Consider the following 20620-nt stretch of genomic DNA (forward strand, 5'->3'; position numbering starts at 1 on the left):
GGATGATAGCATTGTTGTGATGGAGAATGAGTTGCTGTATGTTTTGTGTGTCAAAGGGGTGTTATGAGTACAGTTACAGTACTGTAACTCTATACTTAGGCCATTTCCCCGTAGAAGGGTAGCTAAGACAGGATGACACACTCACAAAATTACTCATCCACACACACACACATTAACTCGTATCGTACCCTCTAAGGGAAGAAGGGATTGCTCCTCACTGCACCACACCGCACAATGGTCAACGTGCAGTGTAACTTATTTTTATGCAATGTTTGTGATAAATGGGTACATTTTCATAGGCTGCTATACAGTGTCTTTTGATCCTTAGACTTTTTCACAGATCTTCCAGAGTCTTATCCTTTTAAATCTTAGTAGGTAACCCATATATGTTCTTCTGTAGTCTCACATCAACTGCTTTTACTTTTGACCTTTCATATATTTCCAAACTTTCAAACATCCTTACTGTAGTGTACTTGCTGATGGTAATTCAAAATATTAAAACTTCAACCTCAGAGTTCAAGCATTAACAATCAAAGTAAGCTTTACACAGTATCCTTAGTTAATGGTGATCAGAAGAGAGGAGTATGATATAACCTTTGCAGGTATGACTACCCTAATGTATATTATTCCCTGTATCTGCTGCCCAGTCAGCCTCTGATTTTGCTTCATTTTTTACAACTAAGATATCTCACATAAGAAATGATTTAGACAACAGTTCTTCTAGTGAAATATACTCAGTTGACTTCCAATCATGGCACACAAGGGGTCATTTGCATTCAACATTTCGTCTGCTGGATGTAAATAAAGTCAAATGTTACATCAGAGAACTTAACAAAACAGTTTGCCCACTCGATCTGTGAAACATGTCACAACTGCCTGATGCATACAGGCACGAAGCAGACTTTATTTGCAACAAAACAAATGCAGAAGATGTTACTTAGAAAGCAATTTTGTGCAGTCTGAGAAATGTGCCTTGCTTAGGTCCCTACTCAAGAAACCCGGCCTTGATGTTGAGAGCATGACAAATTATCGTCCCGTCTCTGACCTATCTTTCTTATTCAAGATTATTGAGTGGACCATACTTGATCAGCTCTTACCACTACTGGAATATAACAGAATTGTTCTTGTTATCCCATCAGCATACAGAAAATACCATTCGACTGAAACTGCATTAACAAGGATTCATAATGACTTGTTGGCAAACACCTGTAGTGGGATGTCCTCTCCCCTAGTTCTGTTGGATCTGTCTGCAGCTTTTGACACAGTAGATCATAAACTGTTATTGGATTATCTGTATTTCTATGGCGTTTGTGACAGTGCTTTTTTTGCCCTCTAAGTCGTATCTGTCAGACAGATCTCAGAGAGTGGTTGTTGATTATGTCAGCTCAGATTCTGCTTGCCTTCTGTTAGGAGTCCCTCAGTGATCAGTTTTGGGTCCAATTCTGTTTAGTCTTTGGGTCCAATTCTATTTACAGTGTACACAAGTAGTTTATCGTCTTTACTTGACACCCACAACGTGTCCTGTCATTTTTATGCTGATGACACCCAGTTCTGTGTTAAGATGTCAGATATTAACAATATTGAGACTAAGCTTGAATCCCTAATGTCTGATATTAAGATTTGGATGGCAAGTAGGAAACTTAAGCAGAATAATGGTAAAACTGAGATCAACATCATCAGTGGAAACAGAAGGGGTGACGACACTGATAATGCCCTGGCTTTGAACATTGGTGTGTCACAGCATCATCCAATCAGTTCTGTTCAAAATCAGGGTGTATACTTTAATTCAAAGCTAAAATACAAAGAACAACGGCCATACCACGTTGAGTACACCGCTTCCCGTCCAATCAGCGAAGTTAAGCAACGTTGGGTCTGGTTAGTACTTGGATGGGTGACCGCCTGGGAACACCAGATGCTGTTGACATCCCTACGTGTCAAGTGGGGTTGGTGGAGGATTAGTGCCCCTCCCTGTAAAACAATTAACTCTAAGCCCTTGGCCACCCCGTTTGGGATACACGGCGTCTGGCAATGAATGAATGAATATTCATCAGGTTGTTAGAGGGCATAACTTGCTTATCAGAAATCTGTACTCTGTGAGAAACTTCCTGAATAGACGTTACCTCTAACATTAGTCCACACAGTGGTCTTGTCTCATGTCGATTATTGTTATTCACTGTGGATTGGTCTTCCAATAATATACTAATAAAAGTTCAGTCTGTGTTGAACAGGGCAGCGAGACTTATATGTGGTATCCCCTCACGAACCTCAACTACCCCATTCCTAATTGAGTTGCATTGGTTACCAGTAAAGGCTAGAATTAAATTTAAACTCTGTTTTATTACATTCAGGGTTCTTGAAGTATTGTGCTGAATTACTGAAATTCCCATAGGCACGCCCAGGTATGATGTTATGCAGTGAAGATGATTCCTTGCGTCTTGATGAGCCTGGAGCCATTCACCAGTCATCTTTTTCTGATATTCTTTTGTGTATAGAGCCCCTAAGTTATATAACAGATTGCCTTTGTCCACGAGACAGCTCTCTTCTGCTGAATCCTTTAAGAGACAGCTGAAAGCCTTTCTCTTTTCAAAATGCTACAACCTGGAGAGAGGTACTGTGATGGATGATTATAGGGTTTAATTATTGCCACTTTCACATTTATTACTGATGAAGTTTGTATTGTATATGAGAGATGTCACAATTCTTGTAATTGTGTTAAGAATATGTGGAGTAGATGGGAAGTTGTTGAATGCTGTGAAGAGTATGTACGATGGTGCGAAGGCTGCACTGCGTGTGGATGGTGAACTAAGTGAATTTTTCTCTCTGAAAGTTGGGTTGAAACAGGGATGTGTCATGTCTCCATGGTTGTTCAATCTGTACATGGATGGGGTAATAAAAAGAGGTACAAGGTAGGGTAGTGGATGTTAGAGTGGCCCTGGTGAGAGAGGATAGTGTTTGGAAACTCCCTGTACTGTTGTTTGCAGATGATACTGTGTTGTTGAGTGAAGACGAAAGGGAGCTGCAAGGCTTGGTGGATGAGTTTAGGAGAGTGTGTAAGAAACGGAATCTAAAGGTGAATGTAGAGAAGAGTAAAGTGATGGTCTTTGAGAGAGGTGAAGTCAGTGAATGTACAGCGAGGTTGGATGGTGAGGAATTGGAAAATGTGAGTACGTTTAAGTACTTAGGTAGTTTGATGAGTAAGGATGGAGGTTTGGAGGGTGAAGTGCTTGAAAGGGTACAGCAGGGAAGAAAGGTTGCTGGTTCTTTGAAAGCAGTGATAAGAAGCAGGGAAGTGATCATGGAAGTGAAAAAGTTACTACATGACAGTATTGTGATACCAACTCTAACATACGGAAGTGAAGCTTGGACGTTGTTGGAAGGACACAAGTCAAGAGTGAGAGCAGTGGAAATGAGTTATTTAAGAGGAGCCTGTGGAGTCACATGGAGAGACAGGCTGACGAATGAGGATATAAAGGAGCGTTGTGGTGTTGATGTGGATGTGATAGGAAGCATTATGAGGAACACACTGAGGTGGTTTGGCCATGTGGAGAGGATGAAGGGTGAAAGACTGACGAAGAGAGTGTATGTGAGTGAGGTGGAGGGGGGAAGAGGGAGGGGGAGGCCGAGGATGAGATGGAGGGATGGGGTGGAGAGGTATATGAGAGAGGGGGGTGTGAGTTGGGAGCAGGGCAGTGAAATGGCGGGGGACAGGGCGGCTTGGAGGCGATTTGTTCATGGCCACCCCAAACGGGATTGAGGCGTCTGGCAATAGATAGATAGATAGTAAAAGTAATGTATATGTGTGTCAAGCACTGAAGAATTCCCAGTGGAAGAACTGGCACTTTTGAGAAAAAAAGGACCATATTATTATTATTATTATTATTATTATTAATGTTATTATTATTAAGGTGGTAGGTTAGGGGACTCACCATCCACTCACTCGATATAGTGTTGCTTTGGGTGTCTGCCTTTTCCTCTCTTCCTTCCTTCCTCTTCTGTCTTTCTTTCCTTACCTTCTGCCTACTAGTGACTTTACTTTCCCTCTCCTGTCTTTCTTTCCTTCATTTCTTCCTTTTCCTGCTGCCTATGAGTGACTCTCCAATGAGTGACAAGCCAAATGGTTTCCTGTATACCAGGAAACCATATACTATCCTGGGTGGTAAGCGTATAACCAGATTATGGCGCCTGGTGATTTAGTGGGTAATTAAGGCACTCCAATTGGATTGAGCCTGCAAAGGTTTATATCCAAGGGATGGTTGGGGTTTATTGCTCGTGTAATGCCACTCAGGGATGAGTGAGGCTGGTCACTCTCATCTTAAATGTCAAAACCAACTTGCCTAGCTCCAGGCTTCTATACTGCTTAAGGGGCAGCATAGGATTGGATGATGGATGGATGGATGGGTTATTATTATTATTATTATTATTATTATTATTATTATTATTATTTGTGGTAGGTGGGGGCACTCACCATCCACTCACTCAATGTAGTGCTGCTCTCAGGTGTCTGCCCTGTCCTCTCCTCCATCCTTCATTCCTTCCATCTTCTTCTATCTTTCTTTCCTTCATTCTTTCCTCATCCTTCTGCCTACAGGTGACTTTGCACTTCCTCTTCTGTCTTTCATTCCTTCATTCTTTTCCTTCTGCCTATGGGTGACTCTACACTGAGTGACAAGCCAAATGGTTTCCTGTACACCAGGAAACCATTTACTATGCTGGGTGGTAACCATATAACCAAATTTTGGCGCCTGGTGGTTTAGTGGGTAATTATTGTGCTCCAATCGGATTGAGCCAGTGAAGGTTTATATCCAAGGGGTGGTTGGGGTTTATTGCTCACGTAATGCCACTAAGGGGTGAGTGAGGCTGGTCACTTTCATCTGAAATGTCAGGACCAACTGCCTGGCCCTGGGCTCCTACGCTCCTCATGGGGCAACGTAGGATTGGATGATGGATGGATGGATTATTATTATTATTATTATTTGTATAATGGTACATTTTTGTATGCCACAATGCTGGAAATTACTTAACCGGACAAATTGCTGGGGATGATATATATAAGTCATTAGAGTTGTTATGTCCTGAGAGTGGTTCAAGAAATGTATTTTAGATCTCCTTACTCCATGTGACAGCGAGAAACAAACAGGGTTATAATAATGATTATTTTCACAGATGATGGTGAGGATGACTTTGCCACTCGCCTGAGTGGTCTGGTACAGAGTGCCTTGCTGGCACAGAATGTAGAAGGTCGAGGCACCGGGGGCTCAACTCCCACTCACGTACTGCCGCCATCTCCTCTCACACCCTCCACTACTACCACACCATCACACCTTACACAGTCCCTTACTTCTCTCTCAGGAGATGCAAAATCTTCTCCATCAATAGTGGTGGCAACAATGGAGGTACAGTTCATTACTGTTATTTTGTAATGACAAGCAATTTTAGCTTACTGTGTATAGCTGATATATAGGAGATACTGGGATGTTATCATGTGGGGAGGTAGTAATATTGTCCCAAAAGCCCAGTAGGTGGGAACACGTGGGCCAAAATCCTTGCAGCTGATCACAAGAAGTTCACCAATACCCTCAGGTGAGGGGCAAGGTCTTAATTATGCAATCAGAGACCAGGCCAAGACTATGGTACCCTGTACACAAGTTTTCTTCACTCCCTTCTAGAGCCTGCCTCTTTGATGGTTCTGAAGCATGTGAGGATGGATGAAGTCTTGAGTAATGGTGTACACTCATCAAAAAAGTATCATTAAGCTTGGGATTGATAGTTACAAGGCTTTGCAGGCAGTATTCCTCAAACTGTTTGTGTAGGGTTAGTACTCCATCATCCTTGGTTTGTAAGTTTGAATGAGTTTATTTGTTTTTGCATAATGTGAATCCAACAGGGCTTCAGATCATACATTAGATGACTAAGAGGTGATGTCTTTGCTGGAAAGTAACGCCAAGCCAGCACTTATATTGACCATAATAATTGACTATGGAAACATCCCTAGACATAGGGGCATATAATGATTGCTGAGAAAGGATTGAAATATAATGCATGGATGCTTGTCTCAATTATCCTGTTCTTTTGTCAGAGCACATTGTGCTGGGGAGTTCTTGAATTGTGAAACATATTTTATATATATAATATCTCAATCCATTCTATGCAGTGCAACCTTCCGTGGACACCAAGTGGCAATAAAATGGTTCCCTGTAATACAGGTAATCATTCCCTTTTTTGAGCAACACAACCATATAACCATCTGTCCGCCTCGTGGTCCAGTGGATTAGTGCACTTCAGCTGAACTGAGCTGTAGGGATTTTAATCTGGTGACTGGTTGAGGTTTAACACTCACATAATGCCACTCTGGGGCAAGTGAGGTTAGGAACCCTTGCCTTAAATGTCACGACTGAGTAGCCTGGTCTTGTGCCTCAGTGCACTCATGGGTTAGAAAAAGGATTAATGGGTAGAGAGATATTATTATTACTGTATTATTACTATTATTATTAATGATAATAATAATAATAATCCACTCACTCGATGTAGTGCTGCTCTCAGGTGTCTCCCCTTTCCTGTCCTCCATCCTTCTTTCCTTCCATCCTCTTCTGTCTTTCCTTTTTATTCTTTCCTCGTCCTTCCGCCTACAGATGACTTTACACACCCTCTTCTATCTTTCTTTCCTTCATTCTTTCCTCTTCCTTCTGCCTGTGGGTAACGCTACACTGAGTGACAAGCCATATGGTTCCCTGTACACTAGGAAACCATTTACTACACTGGGTGGTAACCATATAACCAAATTATGGTGCCTGGTGGTTGAATGGGTAATTATGGTGCTCCAGTCGGATTGACCTTTTGTAGGTTTATATCCAAGGAGTGGTTGGGGCTTATTTCTCATATAATGCCACTCAGGGATGAGTGAGGCTAGCCACTCTCATCTTTCACATCAGGACCAACTTGCTTAGCCCCGGACTCCTGCACTTCTCATGGGACAACACTGGATTAGATGATGAATGAATGATTGATTATTATTATTATTATTATTATTATTATTATTATGTGGTAGGTGGGAGCGCTCACCATCCACTCACTCGATGTAGTGCTGCTTTCGGGTGTCTGCCCTTTCCTCTCTTCCATCCTCTTCTGTCTTTCTTTCCTTCATTCTTTCCTTGTCCTTCTGCCTACGGGTGACTTTACACTCCCTCTTCTGTCTTTCTTTCCTTCATTCTTTCCTTTTTCTTCTGCCTGTGGGTGACTCTACACTGAGTGACAAGCCAGATGGTTTCCTGTGCACCCGGAAACCATTTACTACGCTGGGTGGTAACCATATAGCCAAATTTTGACACCTGGTGGCTTAGTGGGTAATTATTGCGCTCCAGTCGGATTGAGCCAGTGAAGGTTTATATCTAAGGGATGGTTGGGGTTGATTGCTCATGTAATGCCACTCAGGGATGAGTGAGGCTGGTCACTCTCATCTTGAATGTCGAGACCAACTGCCTAGCCTTGGGCTCTTATGCTCCTCATGGGGCAATGTAGGATTGGATGATGGATGGATAGATGTATTATTATTATTATCTATCTATCTATCTAATTGCCAGACGCCTCAATCCCGTTTGGGGTGGCCACAAACAAATCGCCTCCAAGTCGCCCTGTCCCCCGCCATTTCACTGCCCAGCTTCCAACTCACACTCCCCTCTCTCATATACCTCTCCACCCCATCCCTTCATCTCATCCTCGGCCTCCCCCTCCCTCTTCCCCCCTCCACCTCACTCACATACACTCTCTTCGTCAGTCTTTCACCCTCCATCCTCTCCACATGGCCAAACCACTTCAGTGTGTTCCTCATAACACTTCCTATCACATCCAAATCCACACCACAACGCTCCTTTATATCCTCATTCGTCAGCCTGTCTCTCCACGTGACTCCACAGGCTCCTCTTAAATAACTCATATCCACTGCTCTCACTCTTGACTTGTGTCCTTCCAACAATGTCCAAGCTTCACTTCCGTACGTTAGAATTGGTATCACAATACTGTCATGTAGTAACTTTTTCACTTCCATGATCACTTCCCTGTTTCTTATCACTGCTTTCAAAGAACCAGCAACCTTTCTTCCCTGCTGTACCCTTTCAAGCACTTCACCCTCCTTACTCATCACACTACCCAAGTACTTAAACGTACTCACATTTTCCAATTCCTCACCATCCAACCTCGCTGTACATTCACTAACTTCACCTCTCTCAAAGACCATCACTTTACTCTTCCCTACATTCACCTTTAGATTCCGTTTCTTACACACTTTCTCAAACTCATCCACCAAGCCTTGCAGCTCCCCTTCGTCTTCACTCAACAACACAGTATCATCTGGAAACAACAGTACAGGGAGTTTCCAAACACTATCCTCTCTCACCAGGGCCACTCCAACATCCACTACCCTACCTTGTACCTCTTTTATTACCCCATCCATGTACAGATTGAACAACCATGGAGACATGACACATCCCTGTTTCAAACCAACTTTCAAAGAGAAAAATTCACTTAGTTCACCATCCACACGCACTGCAGCCTTCGCACCATCGTACATACTCTTCACAGCATTCAACAACTTCCCATCTACTATTATTATTATTATTATTTTTATTTTAATTATTATTTCCAGATGCCATAATCCAATAAGAGGTGGCCGTTTGATTTCAAGTTAGTTGTTTTACGGGGAGAGGCACGAACCCTCCGCCAACCCACCTGTTGACGTGTAGGGAATGCAGATGGATTGGTTACATGGTTACCACCCAGCATTGTAAATGGTTTCCTGGGTTACAGGAAACCATTAGGCTTTTCAGTCAGTGTAAAGCTACCTGAAAGGAAGAAGAGCAGTAAAAAGTGACAGGAAGGATGGGAGAAATAGGAAGAGAGGAGGATAGATGCAGAAAAATGATAAAGGTGAAGGAAGAAATAGGCAGCATGCTTATTCTGTTTTTGTCCATGTTGAGGTCTGTCTTAGTTATGACGTTTTGGAACAGTACTACAAAATCCCTATCTGAGTATCACTTGTCTTTTGCATATCTTTATATGTCTTGCTTCTACCCATCTTATGAGAAGCAACACTTATAACTTTAAAGAAATTGTGTTATACTAAGGAGTCTAATATATCGTACATTGGTCATCTTTTCTCCCAATCCTAGTTCTGTCTCCAGCTATACTGATACGGCATGCAGGCGCACAAATGTGTAACGATACTCCAGGAATCATTCCACCTTCTTCGTTTGGAGTTTCATAATGTGATGGAAAATTTAATGATACCTTTTTTTTTTTTTTTTTTTTTTTTTTTTTTTTGATGGTTGTACATTAAGTGGGAGTGAAATCAGTGTTGTTTGATTTCTTCATGGTTGTTTAATAGGCTGTTTAATATTTATCGATAATGGGTGAAGCAGATGAAGGATGGTGAAGATAGAGTATATGTATGCAGAAGATTCTGTACTGTATGTTAACCCTCCCAGGCATGTTGACGCGAATCGCGTTCTTTGTGGTTTAGCACATAAACGCACATTGACGCGAATCGCGTGAAAAAGCAGAAAAAACACTGTCAAAAGAAAAGTTTTCAGCTGATTTGCTTCAAATTTAGATGCATTCTAGCGGGCGCGTTACTTTTCCAAGGTAAACACCTGCACACTGTAGAGCCTCCCAGGAAGCTGCCTGTAGCAAGAAACCTCAGTTGATCACAAGGAGCCAGGTTGTGAGGCTTAGTTGCATGTGCTGTCCCTTTAAATTGCCCTAATTCTCCCCTTCCTGCGCGAGTCGAAGCCCCAATGGACTGAGTGTGATAATATATTATTTCTGAGCATAATTTGAAGTGATTTTGTTGATGGAACATAGATATATATCATGAGATGAAATGGCACCCATTATCAGTTGTTAGGCCTAGGGGCAAGATGCATGTTCACTGCAGCAGGGTTTCGCCACTCCACGTCCCTTGGGCCCTATGCTGTGACTACATGTACGTATATAGAAAAGTCAGTGCCTAAAATGTACAGTGTGTGAGAGGTATAGTGGCGTGCTTTGTGATATATTGGAATTAGCATGTGTTACATATGCCGTAGCCAGAGTGTGGAATGGGGCAGGTGTTACCTGTACGCAGTAGTCGGGAAGGGATTATTGGAGGTGTTTAGGGATGGCTGTTGTGATTGTCATACTGTATATGCGTATGAATTTGTGTGAAATATAAGGCCAACATTCTGCGAGTGTTCGTGAAGGAGTGTAATGTGTTCCAACATTGCGGTGCTTCGTAAATCTCGAGGCGAAAGTACTACATCACGGTCGCGTTGTACTGTAGTAAGGAACGTAAATAATTGCAGAGGTAGGGGTAGAATAACTGTGGTAGTCATGTATTTTCGTATGATTTAGTGTAAAGTGTACGTGAAATGAGCTGCGAGTGTTCATGAAGGGATAATTTTAGGGTGCATAGCGTAGGTTAGCAATACCTGAGCAGCACATGTACAGGTGATGTAAGGACGCCGGGCAAAGACAGACGTCAATGAACAGATACTGTATCTTGCTAAGGCATTTAATGAGAAGTTATACTTTATGTACAATGAACATGAAATGTGCAGCGAGTGTTCGTTGTGGGATATTGTGGGTGCGTAGCTTAGGTTAACAATACCTTAGCGGCAGGTGTGTGGGGACGAAGGATGCCGGGCAACAACGGACGTCATTGAACAGGTACTGTAACTTGCTAAGACATTTAGTGAGAAGTTATACTTTATGTACAATGAACGTGAAATGTGCAGCGAGTGTTCGTTGTGGGATATTGTGGGTGCGTAGCGTATGTCAGCGATACCTTAGCGGCAGGCATGTAGGTGATGTAAGGACGCCGGGCAACGACGGACGTCAGTGGACAGGTACTGTAGCGTGCTAAGACATTTGTTGATTATTTATGATTTATATAAAATGTTTATGATATGTGTCACGAGTGTTCGTTGTGGGATGTGGGTGCGTAGCGTATGTCAGCGATACCTTAGCGGCAGGTGTGAAGATGATGTAAGGACTCCGGGCAATGACGAACATCAGTGAATAGGTACTTTACCTTGCTACGAAAATTGTTGATCATGTATGATTTATAATAAAATGTTTGTGAAGTTTGTGATATGTGTCACGAGTGCTCGTCGAGAGATATTTCCATGTGTTGGGGGAACCTTGGGGGAAGGAGGGAATATATATATATATATATATATATATATATATATATATATATATATATATATAAATATATACATATATATATATATATAAATATATATATATATATATATATATATATATATATATATATATATATATATGTAATATACATATATATATATATATATATATATATATACAGTATATATATTTAGCACACACCCACAGACGAAAGTGGACAGGTAATACACCTTGCAGAGACACTGAAAAGTTATCGCTTATGTGAACTGTTTGTAAATGGTGCAGCGATTGGCCTTACGGAAAGATAATAACATCACTTGTGTAGTGCTACTCTCAGTGGAAGGTGTTGCATGATAGTGAATAATATGTCTTGTTTTTCAGCTGAGAACCTAAAAAGCTCATACCAGACTTCCTGTGTGTCAGTGCATGCCACAATGGAGAAGAGGGGTTTGTCTTCTGATGAGTGGCAGAAGGTTCTCTTCGAGGAGGAGACCAAGAGCAAGGAGGATGAGGAGCTGAGCAATGTGTCAGGTGAGGAGGTCTGGGACGATGTCCAACGTCATTCCCCTCAGGCGGCTTTGCCCCCACCCCTACCACGACAGGAGCAGACACCACCACCACCAGTGTCAGGACTATCAGCCCAGCCATCGTCTTCACTTGGATGACAGGCATCACCTTTGCTTGGACCTCTCTCCAGCAGCCATCGCGGTCTCTCCACCTCTAGCCTCCAGTTCTCCCTTGGCCAAGCCCTTGTCACCAGTAGCAGGGCCTAGTTACGTGACACTGGCACTTGCACGCAGCGCAGTTTCTGCGGCGCAACTGGTGCAGGATGTGACTGTGTCGTCGTCCCCTGCCCGGTCGACAAGGGCACTGTCTCCGACAGCATTCATCTCCCCCGATGTTTGGCAGCAGCAGGAGACAGTCCTATCATCCTCATCGTCGGAACCTTCACCACCTCGATGAGGCCAGCGTGGTCCATGGCCTGGCTATGGGGGGCGGCCAAGGGGTGTCCGAGGAGTCCGAAGGGTGTCAGTACGCCGACCCACTGCCACCACTGCGGAAGGTGTTGCCGCGGAGGATCCAGGGTGGAGCAGTGTTCCATTCACACCAGCTAATGGGCCCTTCACAGGATTCCCAGGAATGAGGGTGGATCCACCAACAACACCTCTCCAGTTCTTCCAGCTGTTTTTCACCAGGGAGTTGTTGATGTATTTCACCTGCAAGACCAACAGCTACAAGTCATTCCTGGGGACTGTGGTGGACCCATGGTTCATCTGCAATGAAGAGGAGATGGCCAGGTTCCTGGGGCTGTACTTCTTCATGGGCTGGTGAATATGCTGACCATCAGGCATTACTGGAGGAGATCCCGTCTCCATAACTACCCCCTTTTCCACCAAGTGATGAATGGGAGGCGTTACAGGGCCATCCTGAAACACTTCCACACCTTCATCTCACTTGCTATATCCCAGGACAATTGCGACAGGCTCATCAGGGTTCGCACGATGATGGAGTACCTCCTTCAGCGGTTCCAGGAAACCTACTTACCCAAGGAGCACCTCAGTCTGGTCGAGGGTTCGCTGGCATGGAAGGGATGCCTAAGCTTCCGCGTCTACAGTGCTCGTTAGAAGTATGGAGCGCCCTGCATCCCTCCTGAGAAACAAACCTTTCAACATTGAAAAAACATATAAATAATGCATTTTATTTACCTTTAGTGCTTCGTAGGGTAGCCTTTACATTTCTTCACGGACCTGAGACGTCTTGGAAGTGAAAGGGCGAGGCTCCTGAGGTGCTGGAGGGGTATTTTGTCCCAGGAGTCACGAATGGCGGCTTCCAGCTTAGGCAGAGAGCTCACGTCCTTCCCTTGGAGACTCTTCTTTACGAGGTACCAGAGGTTTTCAATCGGGTTGAGGTCTGGGCTATTTCCTGGCCAGTCTGTCATGAATGATACCTCGCAGTCACGAAGCCAGTTGGTGACCGATTTGGCCCTGTGAACAGGTGCACCATCCTGCTGAAACACTTGTGCACCTGTTAGCTCAAAGGAGTCTGGCAAATGATCACACAGAAGCTCCAGGTAAACATCCTGATTTACTCTGAGGTTCTTGGGAAGTACAACAAGCTTCCCCAAACCCTTCCTGGAGAAACAACCCCATACCATGAGTGAATCAGGATGTTTAACTGTGCTTTCTACATACCGTGGGTCAAGTGGGTCACTACCTTTGCGTCGATACACACGTGCTCCTCTGTTACAGGTAACACTAAACGTTGCCTCATCAGACCACAACACTGACAACCATTGCTCCTCACCCCAATTTAGATATTTATTAGCAAAGGCAAGCCTACGAATTCTCTGGCTGCTAGAGAGAAGAGGCTTTTTCACAGGCCTGTGACTTGTGTAACCAAGCTCATGCACCCTACGAGACACTGTTCTCACTGACACCTCACCAAACACTTCCGGGTTGCTCTCCTTAATTTTCCTTGCACTCACACGAGGATTAAACTCCACTGCACGTTTTAAAACATTAACAAACCTTGGGGAAGTTTTCCTAGGCCTACCAGACCTCGGTTTCTTTGTGGGAACTTCACCACTGTTTTCCTCCCGAAACCGCGCACACCAACGACGCACTGTCGATCGTGCCACACCAACCAATTCACTAATTTCCTTTGTCTGGTGGCCTGCCTCCTTTAGAGCAATGATCTGGGATATGATTTCACTCGATAGTTCACGGGTAGGTGCCATAACAAAGTTTTGAAGGCCAAAACACTGCGGGACACTTGGTAAAAAATGGCGCAATTTGAGAGGGACACTCGGCAGAGTTCCTCTCTCTCAGGCAGCCCGTGGGCGACTGAGGCAGGAACCAACCAGCGCGTCGGAAGGCCTCAGGCTACCGTGACGTCATGCTCGGAGCTCAAACTTGTGGCTCAATTCTTACCCCCAAAAATGGGTGATTCTTTTTGGGCCATAAGTATTGCGCGCCCAGCGGACAACGCTGAATACTTTTGACGAGCACTGTACAACCCCATGAAGCCCTCAAAGTATTTCATCAAGTTTTATATCCTGGCTGAGGCTTCCTTGGGGTACATCTGGAATTTTGAGGTGTATACAGGGCAGACGAAGGTGCTGGAGACCACAGTTTGGAGCCTCGGAGAGCCGCTGAAGGATCAGGGATACAAAGTTTACGTGGACAACTATTATAACTCTGTATCCCTGTGCAAACGCCTCTTCAGTGCAAGAAACTATGTGTGTGGGACCCTACGCCTGGCAAGAGGAGCACCAAAGTGGCTGCAGGACATCGCCAGGACCAAGAACCTGCTAGAGGGGGGCATGGCAGCGATGCATAAGGACAACGTGATGGTGTTGCTGTGGAAGGACAAGCGCATCATCAACATGGTCTCCACCTTCCACAACACAAGCACCGTCCTGAAGCAGGTTCGAGGGATGGCCGGGTGTCCTGACGGGAGGACAACCTATGTGCGGAAGATCGTGGACAAGCCTCTCATGGTGGAGGACTATAATTGATACATGGGTGGGGTGGACCAATTCGACCAGGTGGTCCAGTAATACCTCATCCAGCGGCAGACTGTGAAATGGACCAAGAAGATAACATTCTATTTCATCCAGATGGCCATGTTCAGTGCATTCGCCCTGTACAAGAAATGCAGTCAGTCTGCTGGACTTTGTGGAGGAGATAGGGGACAAGCTCCTCCACTTTGATGAAGCAGAGTGGCCCGATATCAGGGCATGTCATCCACCATGCCCCTGACCTTCCAACCCGATGGCCAACAGGATCTCTGGCACTTGCGGCACCTGCAGCAGCACCAGCACATGTGCCATCACCACCGTCTCCTAGACCAGCACCAGCACAGGTGCCAACACCACCATCTCCAGGAAGAGGACCAGCACAGGAGCCAGCGCCACCATCGCCTGCAGGACCAGAACAGATGCTGAGACGACCAGCAGCAGTTCCTGGTCCATTGGAAGAACCTGCTGCCGCTGCCATGCCCAGCTTTCAGCTGCTTCTCCAGAATGACAGGACCAGGGAAGACCAGGAGGACATCCATCCAAGCGTCGTAGAGTCATCAACGACAAAGTGCGGTTGGATCACTCACTGGGCCATCGACGGGAGAGGATCCCCAACCGGAGGAGGCTCCGGTGCACCCTGTGTGCCCTGGCGAAGATGAGGAGGGACACAAGTCACATGTGTCCTGTTTGTGATGTGCTGCTTTGTATGGGTGAATGCTTCGAATGGTACCGTACCGAGCGAAGTATTCCCTAGTGGAGCGTACACACACACACACACACACACACACACACTACATAACTCCTCATCTTCAAATCCCACAAGGTCCTTCAGGCCCTTCAACACCCCTGGAGGAAGTGAGTATTCCGAATTTTGTTGATATGTATATTGACCTGTTATCAATACCCTATATTTTTCACACAAATAACCATTTTCTCCTACATATTACACATATGACAGAAAGTACAGCTTCATTAGCAGTAACTAGAACAAAGTAGTGTTCATGTCTAGTAGGTTATAACACTACAAAAACAACCCTTGGAGATTTTATAGTCTGTACATAAAAGGAAAAAAAAAGAAAAAAGGCTTTGGGAGCATATTCTTCAGGTAAAGGGAGGGGAAGACTTTTTTTTTTTTTTTTTTTTTTTTTTTTTTTTAATGCGGTAAAACTAGGTAGCGATCGGAAGAGTAATCTAGCTTTGTCATCCTATTACTTGAAAACTATTGGACATATCAACTTCCTGTAAGAACCATGATAAAGAGCAGTAAATTATACGTAGGTTCATTGCCAAAATATAAGCCTTTGGGAGTACATTTTGTAGGAAAGGCGGGGGAACGGAGTGCTTTTTTTCTCGCTTGCGGTAAAAGTCGAAAGCACTAGGAGTAATCTCACTTTATCAGCCAGTTACTCAAAAATTATTGGACATATCGATTTCCTCTAAGAACCATGATAAAGAGCAGTAAATTCTGTATATATGTACAGGACATAACAATGTAATATCTCTGATCAAAAGTCATTGTTACGTAGGCGGGAATATAGCGTTTGCTGTGCGTGCACGATGAAAGTGACACACGGCTGTGAGTACCCAGTCTTTTTTTGGGATTTACTCGAAAACTATGAGGCGTATCAAAAATCTGTTTGGGCCATGAGAAAGCTCATGAAATTCTACACAATATTATGAAATAAAAGCATAAGGTGTGCAAGAAAACTTTTCAGGAAAGCTCCCTGTACAATTTTTTTTTTTTTTATGGCTCTCAGTTTTTGGCTATTTTCTCAAAAACTACCTGTCATATCACAACGCAACAAAGCTCATTAGAAAGCTGATGAAATTCTCTGTCAAAACTTCTAATAACATTTTTCTGTATGATGGAAAGCATTCGAATGGTGATGTTGGGAAGTGAAATTGATGTTGCAAAATGTTTATTCAGGGCCGCCTAATGTAGTTTTATTCATGTTTTCCTGTTTTTTTTTTGTTTTTTTTGTGCTTATCAGCTAGAACAAACACTGACGAATAAGATATAGGTTTCATGGCATTATATTGAGGTTTGAGTGGCAAAAGTAAGGCGAGAATACATGTTTTCAGCGGCACACTGGTGGTCAGCCGAGTAAAATCATGTGCCGGGAAACTTCCTGAAACTTATGCATGCACAAGAGGGTTAATAGGGAAGTAGATCTTTGTAAAGTTGTTCAGAACCTTATGTACATCTGTATCAGAAGATACATGAGCTTGAGGGTGCAGGTGAAGGGAGGATCACTTGAAATGGTACACAACTTCATGTATCTTGGAGTAGCGATCAACAAGTGAGAAAATATGCATTTGAAAGTCCTAATTAGGATTAGAAAATGGATAGAGAGGTTGTAAGAGAATTGGGTAGTGGGATTTCAGTACCTACAGTATCCCATGGATAAGGCATATTGGTCCTCAGTGAGTTTGAAGTCAGTAAGTGCTCATGTTTTCTTGTTCCTTGACTCTACCCATGCTGTATAATAGTGGGTAATAGAGTTAGGTTGATGGCAATAGTGATCAAATAATTTTATTTCTCACATTTTAGTACCTTGCAAATAGAAATAAAGGACAGATGAAGATAAAATACAATGTTTACATGTTTTATCATGTGATAGTAATTACCATACTGACTGAGATGAACTACATGGTGAAATATGAGACTAACCTTTGTTATTTTGCAGGACTCCCTCTCATTGCACCTACCTGATGTCACTAGAGAGCTTCATCAAGGTAAGACAACAGATAGAAGCTGAGAGATTGTTAGACAGCAAGTTCATTTGAATCCAAATGTTATTGTGATATAATGTATCCATCCATCCATCCATCATCCAATCCTACCTTGCCCCATGAGGAGCACAGGAGCCTTGGGCTAGGCATGTTGGTCCTGACATTTAAGATGAGAGTGACCAGCCTCACTCATCCCTGAGTGGCATTATGTGAGCAGTAACCCCAGCCACCCCATGGATATAAACCTTCACCAGCTTAGTCCGATTGGAGTGCTGCAATTGCCCACTAAACCACCAGGTGCCATAATTTGGTTATGTGGTAGCCACCCAGTGCAGTAAATAGTTTCCTGGTGTACAGGAAACCATTTGGCTTATCAGTCAGTGTAGAATCACCCATAGGCAAAAGAAGAGGAAAGAATGAAGGAGTGTAAAGTCACCCGCAGGCAGAAGGATGATGAGAGAATGAAGTAAAGAAAGACAGAAGAGGAAGGAAGGAAAGGAGGGAGGAGAGGAAAGGGCAGACACCCTAGAGCAGCACTACTTTGAGTGAGTGGATGGTGAGCGCCCCCACCTGCCACCTATATACTGTACCACTTATAGTAATATTGTATACTGTATCACTTATATTGTTGTAATGATAGAGGTAAGGAGGAGAAGGACAGTTTTTTTTAGACCAGGTGGATGGGGTGATAGGATGGATGCCTAGGAACTACAGGGTGTTTGTGTTGGAAAATGTGAAAGGCTGAATTATCACTGGCTGTGTCTATCATTATATACTTGGTCATTTTGAAGTGCTGTGGGAGAGTGGGCAAAAGCTGAAGAAACTATTTTGGACATTAAGATACCGGTATGAATTGATAACTCATATTTCAGACACAAAGGTACATAGAAATACACATGGTTTACGGAGACCAGAGAGAGAATGTGGGAAGGAATATGAAGGAGCCCCCCCCCCCCAAAAAAAAAAAAAAAAAAAAAAAAAAAAGTCAAAACAGAGATTTGTATAATTGCATGATGGTGGTATGCAAGATGAAACTAAGGAGAGCTTGGTGGAAAGGGAAAGAGGAGTATACAGAATGAAAGATTGAAAGTATAAATCTGAGAATCAAAGCAGTGGCAGATGAGCATGAATTTTGAGTATGTGAGGTAAGTGAATTGGGAAAAATATGGAATTGAAAAGCTTGTGGAATGCATCCAGGGAGTGTTTGGTTAGGAATGGGAAAAAAAAAAAAAAAAATTGATGGGATGTTGAAATCAAAAGATAATTGAAAGTACTTGTAGTGGCTTGGATGGATGCAAAAAAGAGTGTGATTTAAAAGGAGGGAATGTATAAATGATGATCACCAATATAAAGAAAAAAGAATTCCCTAAAACAAGGAAACTTTTGCAGAGTTGAAATAAATGTAAAAATGAGAATAGGGAAAAGGGTGAAAATGTGATGGATAAGAGTGCAAAAATATTAATGTATGAAAGTGAAGTAAGGAGCAGATGGAAGGAACATTTTGATACGGTGATGAATACGAATGATGAGAACAAGGCAGTGATAAACATGATTGGTTTTGGTGCTCAGATCCACCTACCTACCACATCTCGGAACACTTCTGAGTGTCAGAAAAGTGTAAATATGGGTATTTATCCTGGTTTAGTTAGTACAAAAATATAAAATTAGTGTACTAGTGAATAAAGAGAAAGTGGCCATTGACAACAAAGTCCACTACACACAAACGAAAGTAAAAGTGATGCTCTGAGAGTGCTTCTGAGCATATCCAACTGTGATTGGTTCAGGAAATATGGTAAAGTACATATGTGTAAATACAGTACCCTGTTTTAGTATTTAAGAAAATGTATAATTCGTAATAATATGGAGATGGATGTTGCTACTCCTCACCCTTCCCTAGAGTGGGAAAGGAGGTCCAGATGATGATGATGATGATATGGAAATAATGGTGAATGAAATTGCAGTGCACTACACACCAGCATAAATGAATGTGATGCCCAGAGTGCTTCTGAGCATACCACACCTCTGAATGGTTTGGGAAGTAATTTACATATATTTAAATAACTAGTTTTAGTATGCACAAGCCTCAGAGGGAACAGTACCTGCCCAGGGCCCCAACCAAATGGGCAGATTCATATTGCCATGTGGAATGTGAGAGGTGTGAATGAGGAGTCCAAGAGGGTGGAAGTGGTGAATGTGTTCAAGAGTGCAAGATATGCCCTGATGGCATTGTGTGAAACAAAGATGAGGGTGTGAAGTGGGGGAGTGGGAGGGTTCAAAGTTGTAAAGTGTGTAAGGTCAGGCATGAATGGGCGAGGAAGATGCAAGGAAGGAGTTGCTTTGTTGATGAACGAAGTGTGGCAGAGTGGAGTGAAAGATTACAAATGTGTCAGCTTGAGATGTATGTATGTCAAGTTCAAGTTTGAGAAGATGAAAGTGGCAGTGATTGTAGCATATGCACCGTGTGATGACAGGAGAGAGAGAAAGACAGCTTTTGGGATGAGTTGGATGAAGCAGTGGGAGAAATGCCCAGGAGCTATAAAGTGATCGTAATGTGTGACATGAATGGAAGAGTAGACAATGGTCCTGAGGTTGACATAATGGGTTGTAATGGAGTACCAGGAGAATATGATAATGGGAAGCAACTGAAGGATGTGTCAGGAAAGGAGGTTGTGCATTTGTCACTTGTATTTCAGACACAGAGATGCACATAAATATACAGTAATCCCTCCACTATCCGATGTAATAGACCCAAAGGCATGTCCGGAAAGTGGTCCTGTCCAGATAGTGGGCACCAGCCTCCTGGACTTGTACTTATGGACCCTAACTCAGAAAAACACCTATACAACTCCCTCTGGACATGCATAGCACCTATTTAAGACCCAAATCACACCAATAAGTGACATAAAAGACTGAAATAAATGCAAAAGAACCATAAAATGAGGTTTTTGAGGTAGGTTTATACAATATTAAACATTCTGGGTACTTACAAGTCCCTGGCTCCTGGACTGGTAGTTATGAACCCTAACCCAGCCTAACTCAGAAAAACACCTCCCTACTGCACATGCATAGCACCTAAGACACTACATATTCACACCAATAAGGGACATAAAAGAGTGAAATGAGGTGTTAGAGGTAAGTACAGTATGGAAAATACAGTACAGTACAGTATGAAACATTCTGCGCACTTACAGC

General features: G+C 43.3%; 1 protein-coding gene and 1 non-coding gene across 2 annotated transcripts in view; both read left to right on the forward strand.

Annotated features, from left to right (window-relative positions):
• The window catches only part of LOC145399806 (uncharacterized), a 256576-nt gene that overhangs the window by 223166 nt on the left and 12790 nt on the right, over positions 1–20620 (forward strand). The window contains exons 10-11 of the mRNA XM_080272355.1: positions 5164–5393; positions 17383–17431. Of these exons, the coding sequence (XP_080128481.1) occupies positions 5164–5393; positions 17383–17431 (279 nt within the window). The remainder of the gene's footprint in view (positions 1–5163; positions 5394–17382; positions 17432–20620) is intronic.
• LOC145399933 (5S ribosomal RNA) lies at positions 1806–1924 on the forward strand. The gene has a single exon (XR_013897379.1). It is a non-coding gene; the product is annotated as a 5S ribosomal RNA (ribosomal RNA).

Source organism: Coenobita brevimanus, chromosome 50 (genome assembly GCF_032717465.1).
Source record: "Coenobita brevimanus isolate Jiangsu-jjx chromosome 50, ASM3271746v2, whole genome shotgun sequence".
Classification (NCBI taxonomy): Eukaryota; Metazoa; Arthropoda; class Malacostraca; order Decapoda; family Coenobitidae; genus Coenobita; species Coenobita brevimanus.